Source organism: Carassius auratus, chromosome 23, assembly GCF_003368295.1.
Source record: "Carassius auratus strain Wakin chromosome 23, ASM336829v1, whole genome shotgun sequence".
Classification (NCBI taxonomy): domain Eukaryota; kingdom Metazoa; phylum Chordata; class Actinopteri; order Cypriniformes; family Cyprinidae; genus Carassius; species Carassius auratus.
In genome coordinates this window covers 3,865,746-3,881,923 of record NC_039265.1, presented here as the reverse complement: position 1 = coordinate 3,881,923, position 16,178 = coordinate 3,865,746, and the positions used below count along the sequence as shown (strand labels likewise).

General features: G+C 36.4%; 1 protein-coding gene across 1 annotated transcript in view; it reads left to right on the top strand.

Moving 5' to 3' along the window:
• lgr6 (leucine-rich repeat containing G protein-coupled receptor 6) overlaps positions 1-16,178 on the top strand; it is a 73,180-nt gene that overhangs the window by 15,673 nt on the left and 41,329 nt on the right. Inside the window, exon 2 of the mRNA XM_026199275.1 lies at positions 15,471-15,542. Within this exon, the coding sequence (XP_026055060.1) occupies positions 15,471-15,542 (72 nt within the window). The remainder of the gene's footprint in view (positions 1-15,470; positions 15,543-16,178) is intronic.

The window sequence follows — 16,178 nt, the reverse complement described above, 5'->3', positions numbered from 1 at the left end:
AATGTACATGTCACCACATGAAAACCTTTTCTTATGCACCTTACACATTTCTTACAGCGCTCTCTAGATCCTGAACAACACCCAATAAAAGTTACTCAATGAAAGTCCCTTGGGAGCTAAAGATGCAGTGGCATTGTGAACAAACACAATATAGCTTCCGCTGAAGACAAAGGTACAGTTATTTTCATGGGGAGAGAGGTGGCAGGCATGAGGTTTCATTCGCCCCACCTTTAAGATGTACATTGCCCTGGGACAGATGCTAGATGACAGGGTTATTACACCGACAATAGCTTTAGTAAAGGGGGAGGGAGAAACAAAGAGGAGAGTAAGCTTAGTCACAATGATATTTCCTGTTCCTGTCAAAGGAATAAAGAAAGCTAAGGTGTCAGTGTCAATGTTTGCGCTCATGGTTTGAGATTGTGAATTTGATACAAGGTGATGATGGGAGGGCAGGAAGTGTGAGCTGATGATATGGTGGGACTTGTCCAGTCTGTACTTGTAGGAGTTGCTTTAGGCCTATTTATCGAAGGTGGTTTGTATACGAGCAGAGAAAAGATGTTTCCTCCAGTTTTCTCATGCAACTTGGAGACTCTCGGATCCTTCCAAGTAACACCACTCAAAGGTTTCGCGATCACTTCCACAGCGTAAGATGTGCACGCTCACATTGCAGAGATTCCTCCGCACCATTGAAATCTGCCGGACCCCTGTCCTGTCATCAACCCCCATTCTCTCGTGCCACAAAGGGGGCATTGTGTTCAGTCCCAGACCCGGGCAGACTGTCCTCAAACCAATCATGTTTGGCAAAGTGAGCCTCGTTAGAACAGAAGGATTAACGGGAAGATGAGAGCTGGAGTTGCTGACAAGATGATGTGTACAGGAACTCCTTTAAAACCTTCAATGAGAAGTGGCCTGATATGCATGCAATGTGGACGTTATCACATAAAGCTTCTCAAGATGTCTTCTCTGTAAAGCAGTCGTGCAGAAATTAACTTTTGTTGAATGAACGTGTGTGTGTGTGTGTGTGTGTATATACATAAATATAGATTAATTACAATTAATTACATGACATTAGAGTGAATAAATATTGACTCAGTAAATAATTTTGAGGAAGAGCTATGGCTTTAAAGCTTCACTTTAAGAATACATATTCAAGAGTGAACAAGAAGTAACTTCCACTTACAATTTAGCCACACACATTTTTATTTGTGGTTGAAGTGTAATTTTCCATCTTGGTTTTAACAGTTATATAGATATCTCTTTACACCATTTCCTAGCTCTTAAAGTATTTCCTCAAATCTCTAAGAGTACGGTACATCTTGAACCCAATAGACGACTTTGTCAGCATGCTTAGCATGACGTGGCAGGCTGCAGTCAACACGCAGCAAGGGCCCCGCTCTGCATAAACTCCCCTCCCACCCATCCAGGGCTCAGATCTGTAGCCAAGTGTGGTGAGTAAAGCCTGCTCAAAGCTCTCTTCCAGCAGCAGCCAGATCCGCTGGCAGGCAGGTGATAAATAGTCCCAGCGTTAATGACACTTAATGCTTGCCCAAATCCCTGCAGTAGCATCAAAGACGATAAGAGTGCCTGTGCTAATGCCACTCTATGGAAGGAAGGATTACACGGCAGAGAAAAGGAGAACGCGGTGACGAGACAACGGTGAGCGGGAAGAAAAGCGGGAGATCACAGCGACACTTAGAGCCAACAAAGGCGGCGGGAGAGGTGGAGGAATGCGTTTTTGGTGGAGGATTGGGAGGGGTTGGGTCCAGGGGTCCTGGGATGGAGCAGGGGAATAAGACACTCGAAATGTCTTCATTAAAGGGAAAGTTTCGCCAAAAATTATAATTCTGTCATCAATTACTCACCTATATGTCAATTCAAACCTGTACAACTTTATTTCTATTTTTTGGAACACAAAAGCAGAAAGACTATACTGGTTTTGCTTTTCTGTAGAATAGCTTGGGGTGTCAACTGATATTTAAAAAAATAACCAAGCACCAGTAACTAACCGGTTGACTGTTCAACATAGTCGATGGCAGTATTGCACCTTAATGCTGGTTGCCATTTATCGTAAAATGAAAAAAAAATGTTAGAGGCGAAAGCAATACATTCTATCCACAGTCGAGTGTGGGAGTTTTTTTAGATTAAAAAAATATAAAATGCATAGAAAGACTGGTATTAGACATCTTGGTCTGAATTCATTTGTAAGTGTTGTACATTTATGGTCACAGATACTCTCTCTGTCTCATTACACTTGGAGTTTAAGTGTGTTTCAATGGCCACAAACCAAGTTAAAGATGAATTTGACTCATTTATTCGAACATTTCTATTCATATCATGCATTTGTTATTGTTAATTATTTTGCATCTGATAATTGTGTAGTAAGCAATCTGACTATTTATAAGTATCATAGAAATGCTCTCAAATTGTTTGTTGATTTCAAGTCTTGAGGAGTCAAAGGACAGCTTTGCGAGACAAACCAATTGAAATTAATTATCCACTCATAATCTTTCACTCAATCGGTCTGATTCATGAATGAATCATTTCAACTGGTTTTGTGAATCAGAATCAAATCAACCACTGCGTTAAAGATCAAAAGAATGATTGATTTACAGAAGTATGATTCATTTACAAATCTGACATCGCTACTTCTCTCATGAAAGCAAGTAGAAAAAAAAACATATATATATATATATATATATATATATATATATATATATATATATATATATATATATATATATATATATATATAAATGTAAATAACAATTTGGACTGTTCTCTGACAAATATAATAGGCATGACTTCAGAAGACTTGGAATATAATGCGTAGTTTGTTTTTATGGTGGATTTGCATCCAAGATTTTATTTCATTCCATTATACTGGTATAAAACAAAACAACAACAACAAAAAAAAAACAGTATTTTGTGTTTATAAAGAGTTTATTTTTATTGTGAGCTTTTCTCTTCTTAATTGAGGCATCATTATTTCCATGCCCTTGTAGACCGAAGGAAAATGAGGGAGAGAAACCGATACGGAGATTGTTTGAAGGACACAGGGACTTTAAATAGAGTCCTCATGGAGAGCACTGGCGGAGGCTTAGGTGTCACACACATTGTCTCGTTTCAGAGAGCCGCAATGTGGCAACAGCACAACTGGCAAGCGGTTCAGACAGAGTCCAGAAGTTCTTTCTTACCAAATTACAAATCAGTAAGAATCGCACATTAAATAGCAGATGAGATATTTAAACTGTCTTCTCAGATCCCAAAGACTTTGTTTTGTGGGTAAGATGATCTCTTAGAGTTCTTGAAAGAATCAGGGATGGAATTCTGTTATAATCCAGGTATTTTCATTAGATTTTGAGAACATCATTAGTCAGATATTTAGGCTCATGAACAGCTGCAGTCGGATCAGTCTGATTCATGACTGAATCATTCAGTGAATTATGATTTAACATTAATTCAACTAATTATGATTCATCTAATTTAACAGGTTCATTTGAAAGAATCAGCTTGTTCATGAAGCATACATCACTCTCCTTCAAAAATGAACTTAACTAAAGTAAATTCTTTAACAAAGAAACTGTTATAAAGAAACTTTAAAACAGCTGTAAAATTACTTTTTACAAATTACTTTTTACTAAAAAATTAAAGCATTGCGATATCACTTTCATCCATAAAAAAAGTAACTAATTGCATTACTTTTGTGTTACATCTTTTTGTCACCTGAGCTAGGCTTTCTTATTTGTTTTTAATAACAAAAAACTGGTGCTGTCAAACAATTAATCGCTATTAATCCAAAATAAAAGTTACTGTGTGTACTGTGTATATTTATTATGTATATATAAATACAAAAACATGCATCTATATATTTAGTTATGTTTATATATATTTTAAGTTTGTAAACATAAATATTTTCCAAATATATACAGTATGTGTGAGTGTGTGTGTGTGTGTGTGTGTATATATATATATATATATATATATATATACATATTAAATAAACAGTACATATATCACATACATACGTTAATCATGTAAACAAAAACTTTGGGATGTGATTAATTGCGATTAATTGTTTGATAGCTCTACAAAAACCCAAAAGTTATATTTTGACAACTGTAAAGGCCCTTGCACCAAAAGTGAATTTAATAAACCTCAAGTTGAAGGAAGTGCCTCTGTTCATTGTGTGTAAGGGGTCAATGAATTGTAACTTGCATTACTTTTTTTGAAGACGTAACAGATTTTTACAATACACATGATAGACATGATAATGTAGACCACTTGTGGCTTCAAACCAATTCTACAAAGACACTGTCATGTATGTGGGTCAAAGGCTACTAGTTATTGTATACCGAGAACAGATTTGTTGTGAATGTTTCTGTGTCTGTAGAGGAAGTAAGACTATCAGTCCACTTCCTGTGAGTATTGTCCAATGGTGTGACCTTTGACTAATGCCTTTAGTCCAAACGACGTCATCTTTTGTCTATATGCAGAAAGAGGCTGAACGAACAGAACAATGTCTGTTCTCCCTGTGTCCGTGTGGGAGGTAGATGGAATTCTGGGATATAGAGAGCCTTCTGTGTTAAAGCGCATGTTGTGTAGGCTTACCCTCTGATGCTGGTGTTTGTATCACATTTGAATTTCTCTGAATTCGGTTTGCTGTTGGTGCTTTATAATAGTGCACAAAAACATCCTCTCGGGGCCTAATTCTTTGAAAGCTGCGCAAAGCCAAGGAGGCTTTTCGTGAACTTACTCATCAGTGCATTAGAGGAAATACAACAAAGTGATGCCGAAACAACCGACAGTTATTAATCTCAAATGGCCTTAAAATGGATGGTGTCATAAAAAATAGAAATATAATAATAACAACGTCAATCTAGATCTCAATGTAGACAGCAAGGCTTCAATGAAGATTTTGATGAACAGGAAATTTGAGCTCTATCAGTGTGTGTGTATGTGTGTGTGTGCGTGTGTGTGTGTGTGTGTGTGTGTGCTCTTGTTTTTGTGACATATCAGGACACAACTCTGTATAATGACATGGGTATGACACAGGTATTACAAGGAGAGCGTGACTTATGAGGACATAACCCATGTCCCCATTATTCAAAACGCTTATAAATCATACAGAATTAGTTTTTTTTCTTTTTAAGTAAAGATGCACAAAGTTTCCTGTGAGGGTTAGGGTTAGGTGTAGGGTTGGTGTAGGGCCATATAATATACAGTTTCTTCAGTATAAAAAACATTACACCTATGGGATGAGCGTGTGTGTGTGTGTGTGTGTGTGTGTGTGTTAAATCAAATAATAATAATAATAATACGTTTTATTTATATAACGCCTTTCCAGAGCTCAAGGACACTTTACAATAAACAAACAACAATAAAGGCAATTGACAAAGAGAGCAGACAGAACAACAATAGGCAAATGAGAATGCAAATACAGTAAGTGAGAATTGGCTAGATGGGGCAGCAACCAGCAAAAAAAAAAAAAAAAAAAAAATGGAATTCTGGTATAATCCAGGTATTTTCATTCGATTTTGATGACATCCTAGCAATGCCCCGAGGGTAAGAGATGTATAAAGTGCAGCTTCCATGACAGATCCACAAACTAAAACATCCAATTTGGCCACCAAAACTGACTCTCTCTCTCTCTCTGCTCCTTTATAAAACATTACGCATTTGTGGTATATGGAAAATAAAGGACGTCCAATGAGAACGCATCTTTCCCTCCCTTATTCTTTCTGTCCTCATTTTCTTCCTCCCTGTCTTTTTTTTTTTTTTAGCGCTCACCTTGTGTTTTTTCACTCAGGTGAAAGAGTGTCCTCTTGTTCATTGTGTGTGAGTGAAAGGGAGGCCACTCAGAGCAACAAAAGACAGAATATGGAGCTCAGGAAGCTTGACAGTATGTTAAAGAAAAACATGTCTCTAGGAAAACAGAAGGAGGGGAAGTGAGTATTGTTTCCTCCTTCCTGTTTCAATGTGAATCTGTGTGAGGAGAATGCTAAGCCAGACTGCCTTTTCAAGACTTGAGGAAGGGCAAATATTGTTGTTCTTTTCACTGAATTTCTCTCTCAGTTTTCCACAGTTTTCCGTAAGTTCAGGTCAGGGTATCGTATGCCTTTCATTGTCGCGTTCGCCTCAGTCGATTACATAATTGACATTCACTCCAGTTTCAAGAGTTTTTCTTTTTTGGATCACTCTGCAAACATTTCCTGTTCAAATCCATTCTGGCACCTGCTTCAAAATACACCTTTTAAAATGATCAAAGCCATTTAAGCAAGCGCTCAAAATCATTCCTGTTCTCACTAGTTTTCCTGCATTTATTAGCTGATATTGATGGGAACACTTGTCAAGACTTGCCTGAGAACACAGTGACTTTTGAGATGAGGGATGTAAAAGATTTAAAGGCATAGTTCAGCCGAAAACAACAATTCTGTCAATGTTTACTAAACCTTATGTCAGTTCAAACCCATATGCTGATATTTGTTTTGGGGTAAAAAAAAAAAAAAGATCCTAAAGAATCTTAATTAAATTTATGCATTTAGCACACGCCTTTATCCAAAGTGGCTTACAGTGCATTCAGGCTATCAATTTTTACCTATCATGTGTTCCCAGGGAATCGAACCCACAACCTTGCGCTTGATAGCACAATGCTCTACCAATTGAGCTACAGGAACACTTAATACATCTTTGTTCACAGTTGCCACATCTGTCAAGTTACAAAATTGCAAAAAGCTCCATAAAGGTAGTTCACACAACTTGAGCGCCATATTCAAAGTCCCACGAAGCCAAAGAACAGCTTTTTGGTAAATGATTTAAGAAGAGTTTGGCAAGAAGAAAAAACAGTCCAGGAGAAGATAAAGCCTGCACAACCTGTGTAAGGAGAAATGAAAGCGAGCGGGTGTGAGAGAGAGACAGATATGTCTGGAGGGCCTGCTTTTCTCTTTTGGGTTTAACCGAAGAACAGCGGGACTAGAGCAGCCGTGTTAACGACAGAGAGCTGTTGACTGGGATCCAGCGCTTTGAAGAGGCCGGCAGCACCTGAGGATGGCCTGTTTGTCTTGTGGCTTTCCACCAGTGGCTCAGGATTCACAGCACTGTGTAATGTTTACCCAAACATGTCAGCTTTTAAGGTCGGAGGGTGACGACGGGGACGATTAGGTCTGCCAAGTGCATAGTGGCGAAAGTGCATAGTTTACATCATTTGGGCTCTGAACTCAAGTCTCCCTACACTCTCAAACTATATTGTTTGTATTGCAAACAAGTGAATACACTGCGATATTATATCTCATACTTAAAATCAAAGACTTTGAGTCAGTATTTATATATTGTTCTGGTGTTAATGATTTGATCGTTCCTTTCACAATGTTTAAAAATTGTGACTGAAAATGTGGTTGCTCACTGTTGCATATCATGATTACAATCAAATCCAAATAAACCTTGGTCATTACATTAAAGAAGTTATGAAATAAAAACTTAAAACACACCTTGTCATGATGTAAAAAAATAAATAAATAAAACATAAAAAGTAAAAGTAATGTGATTAAAAACAATACATAAATAAAATGAACATTGTTTCATGAACTAATAATAAAATAGTAAAAGTTAAAATTAAAAAACGTAAAAAAATTAAAATAAAAAAAAACTTAAAAATAAAATAAATATCCTACAAATGCAACAAAATAAAATATAAGCATTTCTCATTGAAGAAAGGTGAGAAAAGTAAAAATAATAATATATATATATATATATATTTTTCTTTTAACAGAACTTGGGCAATACGCTAAAACAAAAAAAAACAAATTAACTTAAAATAGGTGTGACATAAACGTGATAAAACAATCTAAAAAAAAAAAAAAAAAAACACAAATAAACACTGAAAATAACCACTAATCATAAAGTGAGAGAAGTTAAAAATAAAATGAGATAGAAATGTAAGCAAAAAAAAATCTTGGTCAGTAGATGGTAAATAAATCCTTAAAATAACCATTGAAGTGAATGAAGTAATAGAAGCAAATTAAATAAAGCATATTTACAGATGTACTAAAATACGATCCGTGGCCATGAAGCAAAAGCGATGTGCTGAAGACAGAGGTGTGATTGTGCACTCAGGCATGGAGTATTATGGCCTGGTGCTCCATTATACAAAGAGGAACCCCTATCCTCAATCTGTCTTTTAAAGGGCAACTATGATTTTTGCCTTATCACACGTTATGTTGTGAAGCTTTAACTTCAATCACTCCTTCCTCTCCAGGGTGGTCTCGTCTGAAGCTGGTGTAAATACACTTTGAGAAGCTTTGGCCCCTGACCTATAGGAAAGTGTTTGTGAGTCAGCGAGAGACAAAAAACAGGAAGCGTGCCGACAAAGCTCAGATTGTTCCAGTAGTGCTGATAAATGGCCGGCTGTCATCAAGAGGCTGAGAAAGATGGAGAATATCTCTAATGAACATTCATGTAACACTTGCATGGGCCTTATCATCAAACAAAGCACCACAAGCGTATCGGTCTGCTGTCCTTTGTGTGCGATGTGGGAATTGTTCGTAGGTTACAGGAAACAATTTCAGAGCAAAGTTTAAGACTGTTGTTTTGGGAACCCGGGTCTGTCTGATACGCCATTACGTCAGCTTGGAGTGAATGATGAATTGAAGCATGGCTCCGACCTCCACACTTAGTTTCACCCGAAAAGGGCTTGAGGTTTCTCACCATGGAGACTGTATCAACTTCTCCCAAACAGCCTCCTAATCTATGCATCGCTCTCACCCACTTTTCCCCTTCCCTTTCTTCTTTAAAAATATTCTTATGCTCCTCGGTAGGAATTTAGCATTTGTCAAATAAAGTTCCCAGAAGTTTCCTTGCTGTTCGCAGTGGACTCGCCCCAAAGGTTTCTACTAATGCGGCAGGTCTGACTCAGAGATTGAAGTCATCATCATCATCCAATTCATCATCATCATCATCATCTTTGTCAACTTCTGACACACCTTAATGCTTTTTTTTTTAAGCTGGAAAGTGCTGAGTGCTTCCGTTTTTACTTCGGCTTCAGCAGTGGAGAGGATATTTGCTCGCCCTGATTCTAGGCAAACTGTAGAGTAAATGGCATTACAGTAAAGGGAACAGCGTGCCATGCTTTTGATGATGAGTTGGCGTGAGGCAGGCGAGATTAAAGCATACCTGTGCCAGGGTTTGGCGGAAGGAACGAGCCCTCGAGAGCCACTTCAAAGACGGCTATTACATAGTCTCCTCTCTGTTGCTGTGCCTCGACACGACCGGCAGAGCAGTCTAGTCATGTCCTCAGCGCTGGATTCCTTCAGCACCCTGCTTTTGTCAATGTCCTAGAACTATATATATATAATTTATATAGAAACCTTTATTTTCCTACAAAAAACCCCCAATACTTCAAAAATGCTTTGAATTAACTTATTAAATATTGTAAAAAATAATACTGCATAATACTGAAGAAATACTGAAGCATGCACTTAGTACAGGATTAGGGTTTATTGCATGTACGGTAATTATGCATCGTCCTACAGTAAGTAGGTTTAACAAATAAGTGGTTATGACATAGTTTGGGGGACTTAATGCTAAAAAGGTAAACTATTTAATGTAAACAAAAAAACTAACTAATTTATACTTAGTTCTAACTTTTCTACTTTAATATGAATTCATAATTAGTCTTTTTTCATAGTTGAAAAGTTGTACAAAGTAGCTGTTCAAAAGTTACTTTTCCAAGTACTAGGAAAATTCAAGCAAATATGTAAAAAGTCTTTCTATAATTCATTTTTGATATGCTTATTTATTATTGCTGCAAATTCTAAATCACAAGCCTTCAGTATATAATGCATCATATCTTCATGCGGCATACTGTACAACCAAAAACACTTGTTTTAAATTTAGCATTTCACGAGAGCTTACAAAGACATGTCGGCTAGTACAAACTATAATTTCTCTGTAAAAGATAAACATCTTTATTATTCAAGGGGTAAGAAAAAAATACGATTTTCCATCATCTCAACATTGTTATGTGTCATTGACACGAAGGCATTAGCAGAAAAAACTAAAACAAAATAAAAAAACACTTTTGTTATCAATGCATATTCTGTTACATGAAACGATTACTGTTTTATAAAAATTTGCTATGTCTGCAGGTACAGTACATATTCCTGACTATCATTTCTTTGTAAATGATAAACATCGGAAGCATTTACAGGGTAAATGCCAGACTATGCTGGTAGAGTCAACACATGCTGTCTTTCTCTCTAGCTGGGCTGATGTCATATGTCCTTAGAGGGCTAAAAGTGCTGTTGTAACCTACACTTCACCTCTGTCCAGAGCGTTAAAGTCATGAAAACATGGCAGGGGGACACAGGTGGTCCTATTTCACTTAATCATCCACTATATATAAAGGAGTTGTTCTACAGTTGCAGTGGCAGATGCTGTCAGTCGCTTTGAAATGGCAAAAACGCAAACTGCAGCGTACACTATTTCTATACACTGAAAACATTTATTTAAATCAGTTTGCACTTTTGCAAATTCCACAAATGCACTGTCAACACTGAATAACACACTGACTTAAATGTGAAATTTTGACGGACTGAAATTGTATTTTCTTAATTTTTTGCTATGTAGTCATAGATAATTGCATTTCCTCACCGTATGAATTACACTTTTTACGAATGTTTCAAGTGAAAATGCCACTGCAGCTGTAGAATGAAGCTGAACACAAAGGCCAGAATAACATGCAAATGTATGATGAAGGGGGAGAGGCAGCAAAGAGAGGCAGCAGCTGTTTGAAACTAGTAAAGTCTTCATTGCATGTGTTGACGTTTACGAGTATCATCTTTCTGATGGCCGTGCATCAAAACCCCTACATGTGCAAACGCCGGGGGGGTGGGGGGTGAGATTGCAACACAGCCTCCATATATACCATTTCCCACAGGGTGTACTGAAGGGAGGACGGGACTGATATGAACAAACGTGCCGCATTGCCTGAACACACTTAGCAATAATTGAAATAATAATCAGGAACCATGTGTTCAGTGCCTAAACATGGTTGCCAGATATTCCCTATAATTTCAAAATATTGTGAGTATGACCTCTTGTGAACCGGTCACATCTGCCTTTCTTTAATTAAAAAACAAAAAACAAAAAAAACAATAAAGAAAATCAATATCTTCGTGATTGCAGTGGTTGGAATATGAAGCTGCATGTGCAGTGTGAAGAACATGGGTTTCTCCGTAAAGGCAGCAGGAGATCGGTTACACTTCTTGAAGACTTAAATCAACATTGCCCATTTGGCTGTAAAACAAAAGTCGTTTTCATTAATTGTAATTATTGCAATAAAAAAGCAGCATGTGTTGGTTAAGTGTGGAAAGAACTAAGGGTTGCCACATGAGGGAGTTGGTTTATATCGAAAGTTACTGTCAACAACAGTGTTATCATCATACAGTGAAACTGAAGACATAAGATACTGACTTTGCATTCTAAAGTAACAAAATTAACTAAAAAGTTAATGAAGAATTACCTAAAATAAAATAATAAACAACCAAAACAAATGATCAGTCATTCTGTTTCCAGTCTTATCTTTTTAAGACACCCCTCCAGCAGATGGCGATAAAGTTTGTGATGCAAGTAAGCATGCCGGTGATTATTTAAGTAGTGAGCAGTCTCTAATAAAAACCAACATTAGGTGATTTGTCCAGTCAGACTAATGTGTTAAGGAACAGACGGACTGAATTAATATCCACATTCACTCTCTGACAGTAGGTGGCGCTTTTAGAGCAGTAGAAATACACACACAAAAAGTTCAGCAAAACTTTTTTTCTTAACACCAGTTACAAGAGTGCAGAGACAAGAGGCTGCATCTGAAAGTTAAGGGAGCTTGTTACCTTGCCAAAGCATTCTTTGGTTTTTACACGTTATGTGAGGATCCACGCACAGTGCGAGTGATGCAAATATCATCACCAGAATAGTGTGTACAGTATATATTTAGTTTAAAAGAGTACAAAGACATTTTTATCGGTCATAACTTCTGGAGAAAAATAGAGCAGATACTAGAAAAAGATGACGCTATTTAGAGTGCATGTATCGACCACCTGCATTCATGCACGCTATCACATAGAATAGATTTTGAAAGGCTGTTAAAATTTCAAAAGAAAATGCTTAGCGCCCTGAATTTTTACACTGAACATCCTGAGTTGGTGTGAAGAGACGTTCACATTCCTAACCTAGCCAGCTTTTAGCTAGCTAGAAAACTACGCAAAATAGAGCTTTTAGTAGACATCAACAGAATGATATTTTTTACATTTAATATTGCTATTCACACCAAGAAAATTAGCAAGCATTTTCTTCAGTTGCGCTTAAGCTCTTTAAAGCAGGATGGATTATAATTGGCTGCAGGGCTGGGCTTATACTGTACCTAAAATGTGAGATGTCTTAGTATATCTTTAAAAAATTTGATGATAATCTTTACACGTATGTAACATTAGTAACTCGTTTACAATTACTTTGTGTGCTACTCGTCAGATATAAAGGAGGAGAAAAATTGCCTATATGTGCATTTTTTTTTGCATATTAATCAATTTTCGACAATATTTGATAGTGAAATTCTGTAATTTTATATCACATATTCAATCATCACGATAATATTGCTAATACTCTATATATTGTCCAGCGCTAATTGACCGTTGGTGTTTTTTATTATAAAAATCCTTAAGAAATCATTGTGAAAGTGATTGCAATGATTTTATAATTTCAGTGTGGATTCTGCTAGTTTTTTACATTTTGAATGATTTTTACTACATATATGCGAAAATTTTATCTTTATTATTATTTTTATAGTTATAGTTCTTGATGTGAAAGGGCCTTTATTGATATTTATTCTAGTGCACAGAATATGCTGATATCTGCATGTGTGAAACGTGTTTCACACAGCTATAATTTTTTTTATGATACAGATTCAGTATACCGTTAGCCCTGCTGTAAGCTAGCCGTCGACACCTCGATAGCAAACGCTCATTAAGCCATAAATACCAGCTCATGTGTGCGATATATTGGGAGTCGTTCAAAACCCAAATATTCTCTCCGGTTTAACAGGTTTGTGTTGACTGCATTCCATGCCACCATGTCAGTGGAAAACAGCGGTGGTCAGGTCAACTCAATCTGTTTCTTTTTCTGAGTGAAATTTTCCAGGCCTCATCTACAGCAAATTAGCTTTTCACCTTGTCATGGCTGACACGCTGACAAAACAAATAAATAGCTAAGTATCAAAGTCTCTGTGATGAATATTTTCAGACTTTTCAGTTTATCTTCTCAAGCCTGGTGGTCTACGGTTATGAGACGCTGCCCTTTTGGCTGTTCCAGACCTCCAGGGACAACAAATGAAGTAATGTTGCAGTTTGGTTGCATCAATGTCGACTCGACATTGCCTAGACGAAAACCTTGCTAAAAATGCCCAAGGACTTTGCAGTAAAACCACTTTAGCCCATTCTTGATTCATCTTGCAGCACTGTTACACTTCTGGAGTGACACGACCCTCGGTTTGAATAATTTATTTCACCTGTAGGTTGAGTAACACTCCCGAGATCCATCAGTCTGTATCCGAAAGCTGAAAAACACTGCCTTCGCAAATATAGCTGTGTATGGTATCCCTCAGTCTTGTGTGTGTGTGTGTGTGTGTGTGTGTGTGTGTGCGGTTGGTGGAAAGAATAATAACGGCGCCTGACAGAGCTACTAAAAGAAGTGAATGATTTTAATTGTGTAGTTTTCTTCAACTTATGAATAATTTGTCATGGGGAATAAGCACTGTAGTTATTGAATATTTGCTTGGTTATGTCTAAAGTGCATGTGAATTAATTCTAGTTTGTCAGACAGAATATTTAAGTATTCATTTAGGGGTAGATAATGTACTGTCTGAATTACAAGCTAAAAAAAGGAAGCAGAGGGGAGAAAAAAAAAGAATAAAAATAACTGTTAAATATATACTAGAATACATGGTCCGTTAAGATTACACAGCTACTTTGACATTGATGGATTTTTGCCTTAAACTATTAAAGATGTTTTTGGTTATTAAAATAAAGCTGAAATAATTAAACATATATATTAGATGAAAAATTTACACTTTAAACTGTGATCTTGTCAAATCACTGATTTTTTTTTTAAGATGAAGTACTAAAACGGTTAATATATATATACCGATAACAAAAGCTAATTCATAATACTATAGTACTCAGATAGCACTATATCTACATTATATCTAAATTTTGACAACCATCACAGGTCAAAGGTCATTTAAGACTTCAGATCACACTGATGGGTAAAATATGAGAGTGAAAATAAAGATATATGCCTGACCCCGAAATGAAGCGAAAAATATTGATGATCAGGAAGTTTTGATTCGACTGAAGGCAGAAACATCTGGAACACAACTGCACACACATTTACTACAAACCAGAGAGGAAATTACATCTGTCGAACAATCATTCAGAGTGGAAAGTTTTTCTTCTTTTATTGTTTTTTTTTCTTCTTCTTCTTCTTCCTCTCTGATGGATGGTAAAATGTGCAGGTGTGGGTTTTCTTTGATACGAGAGTCCACATGTTTCATTCAGAGGGTTCTTGGCTGCCTTGGGAAGAAACTGTCAAAGCCAGAGCCGCTCACTTTTCAGAGACTCAAGGTGTTGTCTAGATCAGACAGGGTTTATAATCAACACTATTGATTAGACAATACTGGCACAGCTGAAGTAACAATCACATACAAACCCTGCATCCCATTCACTCATTGAACTGGAAATTCAGAGAGGCATCCATGATAATAATAATAAAAAGCACAAGGCCAGATTTCACGTGTCATAATCAAGGGTCATATCGTTGCTGTGTTTTTGAAGCCAGCCAACCGATTCATTTTCATTTGAAATGTGAGATCTACTGTGCTGGATTACTTAGAATTACTCTCGTATAATCAATAATGTGCAGTTTTTCATCTTGTTTGCGTTTAAAGCTTAATGAATATCGTACTGGTGATCATTGATCATGAGCGTGTGTCTAAAGCTCCAGCTATTACAGGAAAGGTCAAATATGTGACCCTGGAGCCATGATGGTAAATTAATGAACTCATAAACTAATCAAGCATAAACTCATAAACTCAATATCACTGTATTTCTCTGCAGCATGCAGACCTTAATTAAACAAATCAGCGGCTTTCAACTGTTCCAGAATGAGTCACGGTTCTGGTCTGATTAGCAGGGGGAAACAATGCTAAATAAGTAATAAAATGCTAACTATATGAACTTTTATATGAAAATATTTTCACGAATCATTCACATAACACATACTTGTTTATTTTCCTTTATTTGGTCTAATTTTACATATTTCAACATCGATTATGTTTCTTAACGTATGTTTCTTGATTTCTGAAGGAGACACTGATATGATTGTCATTGCCATTGACCTCTCGGTTTCTTTCTCTTTTCTTCTGCTTTTAGGGATCTCAGTATGAACAACATCAGTGAGATTCAGCCCAACGCTTTCCACAACCTGCACTTCCTCAGTGAACTGTAAGTACATTTGAAGGGCATTTAAACCTGCTCCTCATGTATTGAGCTGCGTTCACCTCTGTGGTGTGACAAAACGCTGTATACAAAAGATCCAGTTGATGAGTGGTTATTTATGTGAAGTGGTTCAGTGAAGGTTAAGTTGGAGACTGACGTAATTCCAGATGTGTTATACAAGACCTAGGTAGAAGTGTACCATAAAATCAGGAATAAACAAATAAATGAAATCACCAGCTCTGCTGATAATGACCTTAACATGCCTTGTGTGTAGTTGACGTAGTTGATTCATTTTTATAAATATAAATATAAAATAATAAATATAAAAAATAAAATCTATACATTTATTACCATATGCTTTTATCAACATGAAATTGAATTTATTCAATAGAATCAAATATGTTATTTTTATTATTATTATTATTTTAATTATTATTATTACTATTAAATTGACCCGATCTAACATGAACTAAAAATGAACGTTTGCATTTTTATTAACTAAACTCAACAAACATTAATGAATACTGTAAAAAATGCATTGCTCATTGTTAGTTATTGCATTATTATAAAGTGCTACTTGAAATAGCATTTTTTTTTCTTTTAGGTTTTAAATAATAATTAAACAAAATCTTTTTTTGTTAT